At 41.0% G+C, this 20,375-nt stretch overlaps 1 protein-coding gene across 4 annotated transcripts in view; it reads left to right on the forward strand.

Annotated features, from left to right (window-relative positions):
- The window catches only part of RELCH (RAB11 binding and LisH domain, coiled-coil and HEAT repeat containing), a 208,430-nt gene that overhangs the window by 104,210 nt on the left and 83,845 nt on the right, over positions 1-20,375 (forward strand). For all 4 annotated transcript variants that reach the window (XM_077492057.1, XM_077492055.1, XM_077492056.1 and 1 more), the window contains 5 exons: positions 4,446-4,558; positions 10,898-10,988; positions 13,199-13,270; positions 16,455-16,595; positions 19,275-19,439. In XM_077492057.1, coding sequence (XP_077348183.1) covers positions 4,446-4,558; positions 10,898-10,988; positions 13,199-13,270; positions 16,455-16,595; positions 19,275-19,439 — 582 coding nt within the window. The remainder of the gene's footprint in view (positions 1-4,445; positions 4,559-10,897; positions 10,989-13,198; positions 13,271-16,454; positions 16,596-19,274; positions 19,440-20,375) is intronic.

Genomic DNA, 20,375 nt, shown 5'->3' on the forward strand with positions numbered 1-20,375 from the left:
CAATGTGACCATCGGGCAAATAGCATAATAGAAGGAGTCTACAGTGACCACTTTTTCAATTCTCTAAACACAAGTTTCTTTAAAAAAAAAAAAAAAAAAGGATGACTTCTAAAGCATTTCAGTTCTTGAAGTACCTAAACCAACAAACCCACATGTATTTTATTGCCTTGCCCGTTTTTAAGATGTGGTGGCCATCTTTTTCTTGCCTTTATTTTCACCTGGTGATACTGCCAGTAACCTGCTCCCTGTTCTAGAGTGACAACACTTAAAGAGGAACTGCAGTCTGCTCACATTATTTGTAATAAAAACATCTTTGCCATTCTGAAGCTTCCCTCCAACCACTTTGCATATTATTTTATATATACTGTCATTCTGTACTTGCCAAATTTGCTGCAGAAATCTCCCTCCACTGAGTCTGGCTGCAGCCATTTTAACTATGGGCAGCTGAAGCGGCTGCCTGTTCACTTCCTGGGTATACACAGAGGCACACATCCAGCTCTGCATTTCTCATTGGCCCTCTTATGACTCACCCCCCCCCCCCCTTCCTGAAAAACTCTCACGAGAGTGAGAGCTTTGCGTGATGTCATAAGCCTAGGCTAATGACCAGACAAGAAATGGGTAGTGGGCTATATAAGGTATTTACTGGCAGAAAAAAATATTTTACTATCCAAAGTTAAAAGAACAAGGGCAGAAGATTTAATAGATGAAAAGATGAAAAAAAATGGCTGAAGGTTCACTTTAAACTATCTACAGACAAGTGATGTTATCCTCCTAGGACAGAACAACTTCCCGTCTCGTTATCGCATAACATGGTGGATGTGTTTTGTAGTTTACAGCAACAATTTCTTTTTTTCTTTTGGAATAAATGTTTTACATAGATGAATAACTGCCACTATTGCTGGACAGTTTGCTCTGCCAAAGGAAGTTTAAAACTGACTTCCTGAAAGGATCAGCATGTTAATACTGCTATGTTACAAGGAGGGCAGGGGGGATTCACAAACATGACTGCTGTGTTAATGCTAGTAACAGAAAGTGTCTCTCTTTTTGCCATTAGTTGCTCTTAAAGTTCAATTGAACTTTTGTTTTGAATCTGCTAAATACATTTCAGGTCCATCAAACAGTGTACAGAGTTTTACAGCTTGTAGTTGTAGAAAACAGCCACAGGCTGAGTAGAAAAGCCTGTCCCTGCCAGCATGCCGTGAAGAGGGACCCTTGGTCTTTGTGGGGAAATAGTTGTCTCTCTGAAGAGCTCCGGATGCCCTGCTAAGTCAGACACATAGCTCTGCAATCAGCAAAAATCATGCTCCCTGCTGATTGGCAAGCTATAGCTCTGATTCAACAGATTGTGTGACCGAGCCCTGCAGAGAGACTACTGCTTCCACGCAGAAACCAAGATTCCTTTTTCACAGCATGCTGACAGGGGACGGCCTTTTCTACTTCTACTTCTACTTCTACTCAAAGAAAACAAACTTTACTATTTTATTTTGCAAACCTTTTTTATTCTGATGGATCTGAAATGTATTTAGTGGATTTAAACTGAAGGTTAGATTTGGCTTTATTAAAGCTCACACATAATATCTTGCTGAAACATTTCTAACTAAAGCATTTGATTTTCTTTTTGGATGCAGTGAAATGTATGGTTGTGTGGCAATTACCAGACATAGTCAATGGTAAACCGTAGGTGGAGTATGTATCTTGGAGTGATATGGGAAGATTGGCTTATCTGTGAACATCCACTCCTGCTCTATGTAGTTCCATATCTCAATCAGATTAGAACACCTCCATATTTCTAGTACAGACTTTCCTTCTTTGGATTTAATGAGAGTCCTCATGATCACAGTTGGTGACTCTTGAGCTATGCGATATATGTAGGTAAAGACCATTTTGCATCATTTAAAAGAGGGGTTTCCAAACTCTATAAACAAGTTGTGTATCAAATTTTAGGGGGGCCCGCCTGTGGCCAGTGGGGCAAGAAAATATCCTGACATCAGTGGAAGTAAACAATGAATGCCCCATCTTTAGTATTATTGGCAGGAATACTGCCCCACCATTTGTACTGGGGGAAGTAATAGTGCCCCTTTGTTGGTATCAGTGGAAGATTTAGTGCCCCATCTTTGGTGTCAGTGTCAAATATTGTCCCATCGTTTGTATCAGTAATGGTGCCCCATTTGTGTCAGTGGAAGGAGTAGTGCCCAATTAGTGGTGTCGGTGGGAGGAATAGTGTCTCATCATTGGCATTCATGGCAGAAATGGTGCCTGTATCAATTGGAGAAATGGTGCCCTGTCATTGGTATTGGAGAAATGGTGCCCTGTCATTGGTATTGGAGAAATGGTGCCCTGTCATTGGTATTAATTGGAGAAATGGTGCCCTGTCATTGGTATTAATTAGAGAAATGGTGCCCTGTCATTGGTATTAATTGGGGAAATGGTGCCCTGTCATTGGTATTAATTGGAAAAATGGTGCCCTGTCATTGGTATTAATTGGAAAAATGGTGCCCTGTCATTGGTATTAATTGGAAAAATGGTGCCCTGCCATTGGTATTAATTGGAAAAATGGTGCCCTGTCATTGGTATTAATTGGAAAAATGGTGCCCTGTCATTGGTATTAATTGGAAAAATGGTGCCCTGTCATTGGTATTAATTGGAAAAATGGTGCCCTGTCATTGGTATTAATTGGAAAAATGGTGCCCTGTCATTGGTATTAATTGGAAAAATGGTGCCCTGTCATTGGTATTAATTGGAAAAATGGTGCCCTGTCATTGGTATTAATTGGAAAAATGGTGCCCTGTCATTCGTATTAATTGGAAAAATGGTGCCCTGTCATTGTTATTAATTGGAAAAATAGTGCCCCGCCATTGGTGACAGTGGGAGGAATAGTGCCCCTTTGTCAAATATGGGTGGCAGGAACTATGCGCCACTGTTGCTGACGGTGGAGGAGGGAAATAATGGCTCAAGGACCTGATGAAAGCAAGCAAAGAGCTACATCTGCCAACCGGGCCATAGTTTGGAGAACACTGTACTAAAAGAAACAATCTCCTCTCAAACAATTAAGCAATGCCAGATACACGAGGGCCCATGTGGATGTTAGTAGCCAAAGAACAGAACCACCATAAATTATACCTAACAAATGTGGCTTTCCATATCATAACTCACAAGTTTTCTCCCATGGTTAGACTTCAATTTATATGCAAGTACAGCCGAGTCATGAGTATTTTCTTTTACTGTGTTCCCCTAATTCAGTCTCCGTGTCCCGCTCTTGGCTTTCAGCTCTGTTATTATAGCATAATTAAATACGCCACAGCTATGCAAGTTTCCTTTTGTTTGTTTTCCTTCCTACAGACTTGTGAACAGAACTTGCCTGTAGGCATAGGAATATTTCCAAGGAGGAAGCAAAAGAAATAGTCAAATGAACTTGTACATGATCTTATACGTTTTGTAACTTTTTTTTTTTATTTTATTTTTATTTTTTTTAATGGGATTTATGTGTATTTTGGATTTTAATGATGTTGTTGGGTTTTTTTTTTCTTTATTTTTTTTTTTTGTGGTAACTTTTAATGAATCTTGAGCTATACAAAGCAGTAGTAGACCAGTAGACCACACTAAAGTCAAAACTGTAGAAAAATGAACTCTCTAACATCCGCACTCCTTCTCCAACAATGCCCCCTTTTTAGAAAGGGGACATTGTTGAAGGAACATAGACATTTGAGTCAACCTATATTTAGTGTTCCATTCACCCCTGCTATGAATTGCTACATAAAATGAGGGTGACAAGGCTTTTCATTGAAAATATTACAGAAATTTTATTCAAATTGGTACTCTTTATTATATGGCGGCTTAGACCTTTCCTATGCCACTGCAATTACTTTTCTATTACAGTCACATCTAATCTGATATGCAGTGGGGGAAAAAATATTTGATTCCCTGCTGATTTTGTACGTTTGCCCACTGACTAAGAAATGATCAGTCTATGATTTTAATGGTAGGTTTATTTTAACAGTAAGAGATAAAATAACAAGAAAAATGCATTTAAACAAAAGTTGTAAATTTGATTTGCATTTTAATGAGTGAAATACGTATTTGACCACTTCGCAAAACATGACCTAGTACTTGGTGGCAAAATCCTTGTTGGCAATCAGAGGTCAGATGTTTCTTGTAGTTGGCCACCAGGTTTGCACGCCTCCTCAGGAGGAATTTTGTCCCACTCCTCTTTGAAGATCCTCTCCAAGTCATTACGTTTTTCGAGGCTAACATTTGGTAACTCAAACCTTCAGCTCCCTCCACATATTTTCTATGGGATTAAGGTCTGGAGACTGGCTAGGCCACTCCAGGATCTTAATGTGCTTCTTCTTGAGCTACTCAAGATGCACATGATGCATTTAATTCTTTTGTGTTTTACATATCCCTGAATATTATCATCATGGTTTTACTTCTTCTTTGATGTACAGGAACTGATACCGCTTATACTGTGCACTGCCTGCCTCCATCCAGAGCCTAAAGAAAGAGACCAACTCCTGCATATACTCTTTAATTTAATAAAGCGCCCAGATGATGAGCAAAGGTTTGTGATTTTTTTTTTTTTTAGATAATTGTTTTACAGAACAAATGTTCTCCAAACATTAGATTGTGTGGGATAACAGTGGATTTTATCTTATACAATTATGTAATATATTTTTTGCCCAAAAACATTTAAACTCAACCTATTTAACTGCTTATTGTGGAAAGTGCAGTGCGCTCTGATAACTTGCATGCCAGTCGTTTTTAGAAATTGTCTTTCATACGTTGCATCAATAAAAACACCAGCTCAAACATTTGAATCATTGTTCTGTCTGCTATAAATAGATCAGTGATATTGAAACTAAATGTTGAGGAACATTTTTTATTTTTTTTATTTTTTATTTTTGTACATCACGGCACACGTTGTATCTTCATATGCATAATAAGGTTATGTACCTTCAGGGGATTGGACACTGGCAAAAAAAAGTACTCTCCTAGACATAACCCCCCCCTTAGTTAGGCAAGTCTTAGTTTTTTTGTTAGTTTCTTATGTGATGGTCAGGTCTGTGCACCAATATAGCTAGATTGTCAATGGTTCCATCTGGAGTTAGGAAGACTGGCTGGATCCATTTCCTATGGCTTTTCTGATTTCCGCAACCCACTCTAGACACAAGGAGATGGCCGTAATCCTAGCTGGGGTCCCTGAAGGCCCTTTTTGGCAAAGCCATAGTGGATTGATTGGACCCCCTGTAGCAAATGGTGAGTGCCCTGGGGTAGCCCCTACACTGTCGGTTGAGGAAACGGCACTCAGTTATGCACACATTTTTTTGGTAATCCTTGCCAAGTCTACTGTTGATGTGTTTGGCAGTCATAACGCATTGTTTGATGGATTTTTATCTTCAATAACGTTTTTTTTTATTGAAGTGTGGTCAACCTTTTCTTGTGTCAGTAGCCCCTACACTGATTTTTGTGCCCTGGCTGGTAACCCCTTCTCACCAGGTGGAAAAAAACACTCATAAATCTTTTTTGATTTGCTTTTGTGTGAGAGTTCTGAAAAAGATGGTAGGCTCCTTCGAGGTGATCCCTTTTATCCATTTTCATTCTAAACCCTTCCTAAGGGAAGAACTCTGGATGTGGATCTTCCAGGTTCAGTGCAAAACTGGGTAGATTTGTCTCCAGGACCAGGCATCCTTAAGTATTCGTAGTGGATGCTCTGGTGACACGCCAAGGCCAGTTCTCCCTAACCTATGCCTTTCCGTCGTCGCCACTCCTATCTCATCTGCTTTGAAGAATTCCAGTGAAAGGAATTCCTGTGATTGCCTGAACCTTGCCCAGGAGAAATTGTGAACATGTTGATGGACAAACCCTGGACTTTTCCAGACTGACCCGACCTACTGTTGCCAATGTCCACTCTTCTACATTTCTTTACATCCACTGGCTTTAATGGCATGGCTGTTGAAGCCAGAGTCCTAAGAGACAAGGGTGTTTCTGATGCGATCATTCCTACCCTGCTGAAGGCTGGGAAAGCAACGTCCAAGAAGACTTGCAAAGGGGCTTGGAAATCTTATTTTTCCTGTTGTGAGGCTCAAGGTTTTTACCCTTGTGCCTTGAAAAAGTATTCACACCCCTTGGAATGTTCCACATTTTGTCATGTTGCAACCAAAAACGTAAACGTGTTTTATTGGGATTTTATGTGATAGATCAACACAAAGTGGCACATAATTGGGAAATGGAAGAAAAAGATAAATGGTTTTCAATTTTTTTTACTAATAAATATGTGAAAAGTGTGGCAAGTGAGTCAATACTTTGTAGAACCACCTTTTTTGCTGCAATTACAGCTGAAAGTTTTTTTGGGTATGTCTCTGCCAGCTTTGCACATCTAGAGAGTAACATTTTTGACCCATTTTTATTTGGAAAATAGCTCAAGCTCTGTCAGTTTAGATGGAGAGTGTCTGTGAACAGCAATTTTCAAGTCTTGCAACAGATTCTCAATTGGATTTACGTCTGGACTGCGACTGGGCCATTCTAACACATGACTATGCATTAATCTAAAACATTCCATTGTAGCTCTGGCTGGATGTTTAGGGTCATTGTCCTGCTGAAAGGTGAACCTCCATCCCAGTCTCAAGTCTTTTGCAGACGCTAACAGATTTTCTTCTAAGATTGCCCTGTATTTGGCTCCAGCCAGCTTCCCTGTCCCTGCTAAAGAAAAGCATCCCCACAAAATGATGCTGCCACCACCGTGTTTCACAATGGGGATGGTGTGTTCAGGGTGATGTGCAGTGTTCGTTTTCCCCCACACATAGTGTTTTGCTTTTGGGCCAAAAAGTTAAATTTTGGTCTCATCTGACCAGAGCACCTTCTTCCACATGTTTGCTGTGTCTACCACATGGCTTCCCGCAAACTGCAAATTAGGACTTCTTATGGCTTTCTTTCAACAATGGCTTTTTTCATGACACTCTTTCATAAAGGCCAGATTTGTGGAGTGCACGACTACTAGTTGACCTGTGGACAGATACTCCCACCTGAGCTGTGGATCTCTGCAGCTCCTCCAGAGTTACCATGGGCCTCTTGACTGCTTATCTGATTAATGCTCTCCTTGCCCGGCCTGTCAGTTTAAGCAGACGGCCAGGTCTTGGTAGATTAGCAGTTGTGCCATACTCTTTCCATTTTCAGATGATGGATTGAACAGTGCTCTGTGAGATGTTCAAAGCTTGGGATATTTCTGTATAACCTAACCCTGCTTTAAACTTCTCCAACTTTTCACCCTGACCTGCCCGGTGCGTTTCTTGGCCTTCATGATGCTTTTTGTTCACAAAGGTTCTTTAACAAACCTCTGAGAGCTTCACAGAACAGCTGTATTTATACTGAGATTAAATTACACACAGGTGGACTCTATTTACTAATTAGGTGACTTCTGAAGGCAATTGGTTCCACTAGATTTTAGTTGGGGGGGGTATCAGAGTAAAAGGGGCTGAATACAAATTCACGCCACACTTTTTTCACGTATTTATTTGTAAAAAAAAATTAAAGCCATTTATCATTTTCCTTCCACTTCACAATTATGTGCCACTTTGTGTTGGTTTATCACATAAAATACATTTACGGTTTTGGTTGTAACATAACAAAATGTGAATAATGTCAAGGAGTGTGAATACTTTAAGGCACTGTATTTTGGCCTTCCTCCAAGCTGGAGTGGATCAGGGATTGGCCTTAAATAAAATCAAGTGTCCAATTTTGGCCTAGGTGATAATTTTTCAGAGACTGATTGCCTCATACTCTTTGGTGTGGGCCTTTGTACAAGATGTTATGCTCATTGTTCCACCAGACACTGTTGTCTTCGTGGGACCTCCACTCTGTACTTTCTGTTTTATCAGAAATCTGCTTTTGAACTCATTCAGGTAATTCTGTTTCGTTCTGACTTGAATTTTTTTGTTTGTTTGTTTTTTGTCATTACTTTATTTCGAAATTGGCTGCTCTTTCCTGTGGTGTTGTTGCTTCACCATGACAAGGTGGTTTTACTACCTTAGACATCCTTTTTGCCTAAGGTGGTTTCTTCCCATCTCAGCGAGGTCTTTGTGTCAACATCCTTCTGCCCTAAGCCTCAGATGTGGTTTTTGTTATCAGGCGTTACCTGAAGTGAACTGCTGCTATTCAGCAGTCGCATTCCCTATTTGTGTTTCCCGAGGGCCCAAAGAAGGGTCATGCAGCTTCCAAATCTTTTATATCCCAATGAATCCATCAGCTTATTTCTTAAATGTGTATCTTAAAAGGAAAAGTTTCCCCTTTTTCAGTGATGGCTCATTTTAGTAGTGTCTGTCCCTTCTAGGCTATTTGTCATCAGGATTCTGTAGCTCAAGTTTGTAATGCTGCTACCTGCTCTTCAATTCATACTTTTACCAAGTGAATGTTAATTGCTGAGGATGCTATTTTTGGTCGGCACATTTTGCATGGGGTTTTAACCTATTCTGGATTAGTTGTTTGCTGCCAGTTGGCTTTTTGCCATGTTGCCCTCCTCCCATTCAGTGCTTTGGGACATCAATATTATTATGGATATGAAGATGCTCTGTCACATGATGTACAATAGAGAAAATTAGATTTTTTTTGTTTACTTGTAATACAGGTCCTTCTCAAAAAATTAGCATATTGTGATAAAGTTCATTATTTTCTGTAATGTACTGATAAACATTAGACTTTCATATATTTTAGATTCATTACACACAACTGAAGTAGTTCAAGCCTTTTCTTGTTTTAATATTGATGATTTTGGCATACAGCTCCTGAAAACCCAAAAATCCTATCTCAAAAAATTAGCATATTTCATCCGACCAATAAAAGAAAAGTGTTTTTAATACAAAAAAAGTCAACCTTCAAATAATTATGTTCAGTTATGCACTCAATACTTGGTCGGGAATCCTTTTGCAGAAATGACTGCTTCAATGCGGCGTGGCATGGAGGCAACCAGCCTGTGGCACTGCTGAGGTGTTATGGAGGCCCAGGATGCTTCGATAGCGGCCTTAAGCTCATCCAGAGTGTTGGGTCTTGCGTCTCTCAACTTTCTCTTCCCAATATCCCACAGATTCTCTATGGGGTTCAGGTCAGGAGAGTTGGCAGGCCAATTGAGCACAGTAATACCATGGTCAGTAAACCATTTACCAGTGGTTTTGGCACTGTGAGCAGGTGCCAGGTCGTGCTGAAAAATGAAATCTTCATCTCCATAAAGCTTTTCAGCAGATGGAAGCATGAAGTGGTTCAAAATCTCCTAATAGCTAGCTGCATTGACCCTGCCCTTGATAAAACACAGAGGACCAACACCAGCAGCTGACATGGCACCCCAGACCATCACTGACTGTGGGTACTTGACACTGGACCTCAGGCATTTTGGCATTTCCCTCTCCCCAGTCTTCCTCCAGACTCTGGCACCTTGATTTCTGAATGACATGCAAAATTTGCTTTCATCCGAAAAAAGTACTTTGGACCACTGAGCAACAGTCCAGTGCTGCTTCTCTGTAGCCCAGGTCAGGCGCTTCTGCCGCTGTTTCTGGTTCAAAAGTGGCTTGACCTGGGGAATGCGGCACCTGTAGCCCATTTCCTGCACACGCCTGTTCACGGTGGCTCTGGATGTTTCTACTCCAGACTCAGTCCACTGCTTCTGCAGGTCCTCCAAGGTCTGGAATCGGTCCTTCTCCACAATCTTCTTCAGGGTCCGGTCACCTCTTCTCGTTGTGCAGCGTTTTCTGCCACACTTTTTCCTTCCCACAGACTTCCCACTGAGGTGCCTTGATACAGCACTCTGGGAACAGCCTATTCGTTCAGAAATTTCTTTCTGTGTCTTACCCTCTTGCTTGAGGGTGTCAATGATGGCCTTCTGGACAGCAGTCAGGTCGGCAGTCTTACCCATGATTGCGGTTTTGAGTAATGAACCAGGCTCGGAGTTTTTAAAAGCCTCAGGAATCTTTTGCAGGTGTTTAGAGTTAATTAGTTGATTCAGATGATTAGGTTAATAGCTTGTTTAGAGAACCTTTTCATGATATGCTAATTTTTTGAGATAGGAATTTTGGGTTTTCATGAGCTGTATGCCAAAATCATCAATATTAAAACAAGAAAAGGCTTGAACTACTTCAGTTGTGTGTAATGAATCTAAAATATATGAAAGTCTAATGTTTATCAGTACATTACAGAAAATAATGAACTTTATCACAATATGCTAATTTTTTGAGAAGGACCTGTATTCTTTTCTTGGCGTTCTTCACTGGGCACAGAGATCCCACTCCTCTTCCTTTTATAGTTCATGGCTTGCTACAAAAACAGAAGCCTTGCCTAATAATGAGGTGTTAAACTGGGGAGGGAGCTTCCAGTGTGTTTTTTTTTTTTTTTTTTGCCAGCGACCACGTGAAGATGGCACACCTTTATTCATGTGGACATGAAGACACTCCGTGTCCCTTTTTAATGTATTAATAAAAACTATTTTACAGGTGAACTAAAAATTCAATACAATTCAATTATAATAAGATGACCCATTTTTGCTTCAATAAAGCCTGGGGTACACACTTGTGCAAGCGGAACACCACATGTCATTCGCACAGGCATCACACCGCATTCCTGTGCATGTGATCATGTGATGTCTGGGGTGCAATTTGAGCCATACATTTTGTATGGCTCAAATCGCATTGTATCCATAGCAATATTATGCAGGTCCCTCACCTGATTTGTGTGTATGTATGTATGTATGTATGTAATATATATATATATATATATATATATATATATATATATATATATATATATATATATATATATATATATATATATATATATATATTCTCTTGATGGAGGTGTATAGAGAGAGAGAGACTGCTATTTATTTTTGTTTTTATTAATAACTTGTTTTTCTCCCATATAGACAAATGATTTTAACTGGATGCGTGGCCTTTGCCAGACATGTTGGACCAACGCGAGTTGAAGCAGAGCTTTTACCACAGTGTTGGGAACAGGTTGGATTTCCAGTTGCCATTCATTGAACCCCAAACATTAAACTCTGTATTCATCCTACTTTAGTTTCATTTTTTCATATTTTGCTGTTTATATTTTTCATGTCCTATCTGGTTCCTTCTAAGACAACATAAACATTCAGTGCCGGTCATTAACTGCCAAGTTTAATTGGCAGGATTTCTATCACGATATTGTTGAGAATTTGGCAGGAACAAAGTAATTTACTTTAATCTTAGGTAATAGGTATTGATTATTTTGGCATAGGCTTTCTCCCTGTTTTATTACTGCACACCACACACATTTCTGTAATTCATTGGTTGTTTAGCCATGTTCATATGCTTTCGGGGGTTAAAATAGTGCATATTACACTTTTGTCAAATAGTAAACATACCAAGCATTAAAATTGTCTAGGTTACCACTAAGAGTCTGCAAAAGACTATTCAAACCATCATATTTTAGGTGCAGAAGATAGGAGGATGTAGGAAAAGCATATTTAAACTCTTTACTACTTCCATAGTTTATCAGGCTTAGTATACACCCAAGTATTACCTACCCCTCGTCTTCACTCCTTCACTTCATATCCTGTAAATCTGTCAAAAACCATGGATTTATATGTTGGGATAGAGCTATGTGGATGATTTTAACCACTTCCTGGCACTCATCTGAACAAGCTAGATTTATACAGGAGAAATTTTTTTTTTTTTTCCTAGGAAGTGAATTTGTTAAATTTGTAAATGCCACATCATACAATCATGTAGGAATGATTGCTACTGCATGTTACCCATGTAGCTTACTCCATAAGGAACCAGTTGTTCTATTTGTTTAGTAATCATTTTCCTACAGCTAGCGATTCCTTCTTAGTCCCAGCTTATTCAGATGACTGTCAGAAGGTAGGTAAATTTGTAGAAATTAAAATCGCGCATATAGTCTAGCCCAGTGATATGCAATTAGCGGACCTCCAGCTGTTGCAAAACTACAAGTCCCATCATGCTCTGCGTCTGGGTTTTCATGCTCTGCGTCTGGGTTTTCATGCTTGTGGCTGTCAGAGTCTTGCTATGGCTCATGGGTCTTGTAGCTCTGCAACAGCTGGAAGTCCACTAATTGCATATCCCTGGTCTAGCCCTAAAAGTGATAGACCAACAAGGTATAGCCCTGTGATCGCTACGATCATCTAAATACAAAATACATAAATATTTTCATATCAAAGCGTGTGTTGCTTTGCATACATTACCCAAAATAAATGTTAATTCATGGTTGGGTAAATATCCAAAGATCTCCGGTACCCAAAATATCTAACTTTTTTAAAGATTTATTTTGAACAAGTGGGCTCTGGGATTTTTAAACCTTAGAGGATTCACTTGTTGCAATACATTTGCAACATCTGTTATGGTTAGCAGCCACACAGTAAACCTATTTGAAACATTCAATGTCTAGCTTGAAGCTTTGAATCTTACTGCTTAGTGTTTGGCACTATAGGATAAAAACTAAATTGCAATTGAGGGTTTAAAATGCATTCCATTTAAGCCTTGGGTAGTTGGAAAGCTGTTTCATTTTGTAGCAGGCCTTTATCGTCGTATGCTCTTCTTGTTTCCGAGATTAAATATGTGTTGATACTTGGCAAAGATTTTGCACTTCCTCATTCTATATGCCCTTTTTTTTTAATCTAGTCCTTGGTGAAAGCAAGCCACTTCTGTCTGTCTGTCTTTGTTCGAACACACATTTTATATTTTTCTCACCTTGTAATTTAGCTGTTTGATTTTTGATTTTGTTTTTGCTTTAAAGTAGAACTATAGGCAAACATTTTTTTTTTGCATAGAGTAAGGGAGGGTTATAGCTTCTGTCAGTTACATATTTAGCTGTGTGTGTCCCATTGCGGAGATTTACCTCTGCTTCCTGTCCCATAGCCAAACAGGACGTAATAGAAAGTTCCTGAAAAAAAAAAAAAAAAGGAATCCCTTGGGAACCCCTCGGGTTACTAGAACTAGTGTCCCCATTTGAAGATTTCACCTCTATTACTTTTCTGGGGACAGCCCAAAATTTCATAATGGTAAACAGGACACATAGAGTGGGTACATCTCCCTAATGGGGGCACCGACAGCAATAAAAACTGACAGGCCTTCTAATCCATCTGCATTCTGTCCAAAACAAGAGTTTTTCCTTCTAGTTGTACTTCAAGTTAACTTCATGAGCAATAATGCGTGTTGTCTTTCAGATCAATCACAAATACCCCGAAAGAAGGCTTCTTGTGGCAGAGTCATGTGGAGATCTAGCACCATATCTTCCTGTGAGTAAATATGCAATAATGCATACATATTTATTTTATTTGCCTATTTCAAGACATTCGTTTTAAAAAGAAAAGTAGATCACATTTATGAGAGACACTCTTGTGGAAAAGTTATGACTCCCCTTCCTCTGTCTGCTCTGTATTGCTCCCAACAGCCGTTTAGAGAGAGACTGTTGTCTGCTGTGTTTAGCTTTAGAAAACGTATGATGTTCTATAACAGGTCTCCAAACTTTCTAAACAAAGGACCAGTTTGTTGTCCTTCAGTCTTTTTAGGAAGACCAGTCAGACCATGGCCAGTGGTAGTAAACAATGTCCTATTATTGGTATTGGGGGAATTATTAGTGCCCCATCCTCACCATCAGTGGGAGGGATAGTGACCCATCATTGGTGTCAGTGGGAGGAATAGTGACCCATCATTGGTGTCAGTGGGAGGAATAGTGACCCATCATTGGTGTCAGTGGGAGGCATAGTGACCCATCATTGGTGTCAGTGGGAGGCATAGTGCCCCATCATTGGTGTCAGTGGGAGGCATAGTGCCCCATCATTGGTGTCAGTGGGAGGCATAGTGCCCCATCATTGGTGTCAGTGGGAGGCATAGTGCCCCATCATTGGTATCGGTGGGAGGAATAAGTTATCTCTGTGCTCAGATCTTTCCGCTTCCTCCTTTTTGTGCTCAGATCCCAATAGCTTGTACATGGAAATAATCTACCAGGTGCTAAAGGGATGTGACCACATGTTAACACTAAAAAAATTTGGATGATCCCTCTTCACACTGCCTTCCTAGCAAACTTTGCAAGGTTTAGGTCTGGCCACTGACCTGCAATACAACAGATACAAAATGTGCTCAGATCCCAATAGCTTGTACATGCATACAGTATCTCACACAAGTACACCCCTCACATTTTTGTATTTTATCATATCTTTTCATGTGACAACTCTGAAGAAATTACACTTTGCTACAATGTAAAGTAGTAAGTGTACTGCTTGTTTAACAGTGTAACTTTGCTATCCCCTCAAAATAACTCAACACACAGCCATTAATGTCTAAACCGCTGGCAACAAAAGTGAGTACACCCCTAAGTGAAAATGTCCACTTTGGGCCCAAAATGTCAATATTTTGTGTGGCCACCATTATTTTCCAGCACTGTCTTAACCCTTTGGACAAGGAGTTCACCAGACCTTCACAGGTTGCCACTGGAGTCCTCTTCCACTCCTCCACGATGATACCATGGAGCTGGTGGATGTTAGAGACCTTGTGCTTCTCCACCTTCCATTTGAGGATGCCCCACAGATGCTCAATAGCGTTTAGGTGTGGAGACATGCTTGGCCAGTCCATCACCTTTACCCTCCGCTTCTTTAGAAAGGCAGTGGTCATCTTAGAGGTGTGTTTGGGGTCCTTCTGATGTCGGAATACTGCCCTGCGGCCTAGTCTCCGAAGAGAGGGGATCGTGCTCTGCTTCAGTATGTCACAGTACATGTTGGCATTCATGGGTTCCTCAATGAACTGTAGCTCCCCAGTGCCGGCAGCACTCATGCAGCCCCAGACCATGACTCCCACCACCATGCTTGACTGTAGGCATGATACACACTTGTCTTTGTTCTCCTCACCTGGTTGCTGCCACAAACGCTTGCTACCACCTGAACCAAATAAGTTTATGTTGGTCTCATCAGACCACAGGTCATGGTTTTAGTAATCCTTGTCCTTAGTTTGCTTGTCTTCAGCAAACTGTGGACTTTCTTGTGCATCATCTTTAGAAGAGGCTTCCTTCTGGGACGACAGCCATGCAGACCAATTTGATGCAGTGTGCGGTGTATGGTCTATGTATTGACAGGCTGAACCCTCACCCCTTCAACCTCTGCAGCACACACAAATATAGGCAGCACTTTTTAAAGACACCCGTTTGGTGTAATCTATATAACCATATATATCAAACACATATGATCATGCAATACATAAAATCAACAAAGTGCATAGTTGAAAAAGTCCATCATTAAAATGGTAAATAGTCCATATGATAGTGAGGAGTGGGGTTTCTATAAGTAGAAGATGGCTAAGTTTTCACCGACACCACCACACGGGAAAAACCAGGGGAGTGCTCACACCCCCCTCTGAATAAAACTCTTACCAGAAAATATAAGGTAATAAGCAGGTAAATGGCACTTGTAAGCACCATTTGAGCAACTTCCTTTTGTTTTACTGGTTAGCGTAACCTTTCTAGTTTGGAAGAAAGATACCGAAGAAAACATCCCTAAGGCTACTTTCACACTGAGGTGTGGGGGGCGGTAGCGTTAAAGTGCCGGTAGTTTTAGCATTGCTTTACCGCTGTTTAAGCAAAGCCTTGCCACTTCTAGCGGTGAGCTTTTAATGGGTTAAAAAGGGGGTTAAAAGTGGCGCTGCTGAACCGCTCCCGCACTGCCCCAAAGATGCTGCTTGCAGGACTTTTTTTCTCATCCTGTAAGCGCACCGCTCCAGTGTGAAAGCACTTGGGCTTTCACACTAGGGCTGCAGGTGATGCAGTTTTCAGGTGCTTTACAGGTGCTATTTTTAGCGTTAAAGCGCCTGAAAAACGCCTCAGTGTGAAAGCAGCTTTAAAGGGGATGTAAGTCCTCGTGTTTTTTGTTTTTTTTTAACCTTAATGCGTCCTATGGAATTTCACATGCCTTCCTCTGCCCGAGGTTCTCGGCCCTTGATTGGATAGATTGATAGCAGCCATTGGCTTCCCCTGCTGTCAATCAAATCCAAGGACAAGGGGCCAAATCTGGCATTCGTGTCTATGGACGCAAATGCTGGACTCAGCAGCGTGCCCACAAGGTAAACCCCCCAGGAGAGCGCTTCTCCTAGGGAGTTATCTGATGCGGGGAGGAGCCATGAGAGCCACCAGGGGACCCCAGAAGAGGATGTTCGGGGTCACTCTGTGCAAAACGAGCTGCACAGTGTAGGCAAGTATGATATGTATGTTATTTTGCAATCACTATACGCGTAAACTGAGGAAAAGAACAAGACTAAGAAATAGTTTTTTGACTTGTTTGACTGTACATGAAAGCAGTACGTTTTGTATATGGAACCCTGCTGTGTATGTAAGCTTTTTTTTTTTTTTTTTTTTTACTATTTGCTTTTATTGTGAGAGTAAAGGGCACAGATCCGTTCTGTCTCCTAAATGTGAGTTTACTTATTTGCTTTCAGAAAGAAATCAGGAGCTCTCTTGTGCTGGCCATGTTACAACAAATGTTAATGGAAGACAAAGCGGATATGGTGAGAGAAGCTGTGATCAAAAGCCTCGGCATTATTATGGGGTACATTGATGATCCTGACAAATATCAACAGGTGAGATTTCTGTGACTATTCCATACACAGCCCAAGACCTATTTTTTATGTTGGTTAGAGAGTGAAAGTGTTAGTTCATATCTTGGCCCTTTATGCTCTCTGTGTCCCTGTCCTGAAAAAAACTGATTGTAAGAAGAAATCTTCCCAAAGTGATGTTGAATATCAAAAGTAATCTGGCTTTTGATGTCTGACATCAGAACAGGTTTCTCCATTTGGATATTTTCCTTCACCTCTTGAACTGGTATCAGTTGCCATGTTTTGGATATCCCCTTTCTCTTGCTCAGGGGTCAACTGTCGTCAAAAGAAGGTGAGGAAAAAATCTCTACAGGTGGTTTATACATTTGTAGTAGTACTATCCTGCACACCTACCTCATGAGTAATTAAGAGTAAAAGCTAAAGCCAGTATTGGTACTGTTAAAACCATAACCAATTAAAATGCCATAACTCTGAGGCAAGATCTTCATGTCGCCAAAATGTCAGTCTGTGCACATGAAATGCTTTCTGAGTAAACACCGACCTGGAGTGCTGCTCTTTCCATCAGTTGATCTTCCCAATGGGGACACATACCTTTTAAAAAAAACAAAAAAAAACTGAATAAGTAAAGCATTATTACTGCGCTAATATCTAATAGGTAATAGCTGCTGGCACAACAATCAGACAAATTGTGAAAGTGATGAACAAACTGTGTTGCTAGTGCAATACCAGCAAGAACAATGTGCATAAATGCAGTTCTAAATATGAAACATATAAAAGTGCATGTTAAGTATTGTAAACTTTAAAACGGGTAATAATGACATTTACCATAATAAAGTGCAAGTGCTAAAACAACAATACAAACTTGGTGACTGATCCACCTGTGAATAATTAACTTGGGCCACTTTCACACTGAGGCGCTGTACAGGCCTTTAGAGCGCTAAAAATAGCACCTGCAAATCGCCACTCCAGTGTGAAAGCACCCGGGCTTTCACACTGGAGCGGTGCACTTGCAGGATGCTAGAAAAAGTCCTGCAAGCAGCATTGTTGGGGCAGTGGAGGAGCAGTGTATACACCACTCCTCCACCACCCCTGCACACTGAAATTAATGGACCGCGCTGCCGAAGCTCTACATGGGCGGTATTAACCCCTTCTTCGGCCCCTAGCGGGTGTTAAAAGCACCAGGCTAGCGGCGGTAAAGCGCCGCTAAAACAAGCAACGCTTTACTGCCCCAGCCACTGTATAATGAACAGTTCAAATGAAACTAGGTGAAAGTGTGAATCTATTCAATATTCATGAAAAATATTCAATGAAAAAATGGTCACGAGCCATAATAAAAGGGTTCAGTATTTTGAATAGCTTAATGAAGATTTTAAACCACAATCGGGATCATCATTTACCGTGGGACTAATCCCCATTTGGTATTTACCCACAGTTTAAACACAAAAATCACATTTTATTATCAACCAGATTACCATTATCCCACTCACGTTCAGGTGTGAGCAGCCAAAAAAAGCTCTGAACCAGTGCTGCAGCCATCTCTTTAACTGCAAAAACAGGGACTGTGGACAATCTAAACATAAGACAACAGACTATGAAAGCACATGCTCTAGTAGTGCAATAATCTTCTTTATTAACTCCTTGGCACCAGCTCCTGCCGCCACTTTATGGGCTATAGAATTCCAGGAGGCGTGGCAGGGTTTTTGCCCATTTGACAGCTGGGATTGGCTGTCACAGAGGTCATATGATCAGAAAACGCCCTATCGCAAGTAGCCGCCAGTCATAGCGCTGGGCGCATGCATGACACAGCTCTATTGGCACCATTGCGCGCAAATATGCTGCCACTCGGCACCAAGGCCCGGCCATCGAGAGGCCACATATTTGCATGCACTGAGCTTCAACAGGTTAAGCAAAGATAAAATGACACCTAATGCATTCTCATGCTTCGGGCATGACACCAAGAGCTTTACACAACTGCAAGAATCCACCTTCTGACCCCTATATGAATGCCTTTAGATGTAATTCACTCAGCTAAAGGCTCCCTGTCCAGAGCTGGGAGTCAGCTGCAATAGCAGCTTGTTTATCACAGGCACCTGGATTATGGAGTACCGGCAATCATTCAGTAGGGCGGCATGCATCCGAAGGAGGCTATGCGTGCGGGTCGCCATAGGTTTGAGGCTGCAGACCACAGGTTGAGCATATCAATTCCAAACATTTACACTCTTATTTAGGGCATCTGAGCTGAGAAAATATTTTTCATGCATATAGTTTCATAGTTCTCATCTATGTGCATTTCATGAGGCAAACTAAGTCTGCAACTGCTGAATGGAAAGCGCTTTTAGGGCTCATGCACACAAGTACATTCCTCCTTACAGCTTAAAAAAACTGGCATATTTTGGTGCCCAGGAGCCTCTGGTGCTGCCTTCAGCCACCCGTGGACATGAATGGTTGTGGGCGGCTGTACTCAGGTATGTGGCCATTTTATGTAAGTAGCAGCCAATACCTGCCTATAGTCGCCCACAAACATTCATGGGTCACTTGATGCAGCACACGGAGACACAAAAAAAAACACCAGTTTGTTTACACTGTAAGGAGGTATGCTCTCATATATTCATGAGCAATTAATGCATGTTGTATAAAGAAATTTAAATATATAACGCCTGATTTCTTCTTTTTTTTTTCTTTTTTTTCCTACAACTGATTTAGGGGTTTGAGCTCCTGCTAACAGCTTTAGGTGACCCATCAGAAAGGGTGGTGAGTGCCACTCACCAGGTGTTCTTACCGGCTTACGCTGCATGGACTATGGAACTTGGTAATCTTCAGTCTCATCTTATTCCCACTCTTCTCAGCAAGATTGAAAAACTCCTCAGGGTAAGTTCAGTCTTCTAGTAGTTCCCAGGTTCATAGCAACACTCCCACTGCAAAACACAATAAAGGCTACGTGTTGTGGTTTAAGCAAATTGCATTTAGTATATAATTTAAGGTGTCTTGGATACGTGCGGTAAAACTCGCTGGGGTGCTCTGGCATGACCTTTTAGGAGCAAATAATCAACAGTAAACTGAACTAAATACACCAGTAAATGTTTCAGTCTCTCTCTTTTTTTGTATTGATGACCATTGCCACCAGAACATAGTGATTGGACAGGAAATTTTCCTTTGGGAGCAACTATTACACTGACGGAAGTCGAAGGTGGAATATCTTTTTAGTTTTGGGAGACTTTTAGTTCCTTTCAAGTGGACAAGAGGTGAATTAAAATGTCCCCAATAGGAGATTTCTGCAAACCTGCAAAAAAAAAAAAAGTTGTTCATTCACTATTATTCCTATAGACAATTACTACCCCAAATCACAGTATACAAATTCCTTATTACATAGTAAGGTTGAATAAAGACACAGACCATCCAGTTCAACCTGAGTGAGTGTCTACAATTGTCCCTATCCCTGTACATTGCACACTCACATCGGTCCCTGCCCTCAAGAGGCCCACAATCCAAGGTCCCCATACATATACTAGGGCCAATTTTGGACAGACATCAACCTACCTGCATCTCTTTGGCGTGTGGGAGGAAACCGGTGTACCCGGAGGAAACCCACGCAGGCACAGGGAGAACATGCAAACTCCAGGCAGATAGTGTGGTGGTTGGGATATGAACCAGTGACCCTTTTTACTGCTAGGCGAGAGTGCTAACCACTACACCACTGTGCTGCCCTTATAAGGGTGCATGCCCTGGCTCAAAGCAGTTACAGTGTGAGGTTTCTTGTAAGTAGGGAGTATAAATAACTAATACCTTGTGTTTTTTTTTTCCAAT

Source organism: Lithobates pipiens, unplaced genomic scaffold (genome assembly GCF_037356315.1).
Source record: "Lithobates pipiens isolate NorthernLeopardFrog02 unplaced genomic scaffold, aLitPip1_a1.2 Scaffold_19, whole genome shotgun sequence".
Classification (NCBI taxonomy): domain Eukaryota; kingdom Metazoa; phylum Chordata; class Amphibia; order Anura; family Ranidae; genus Lithobates; species Lithobates pipiens.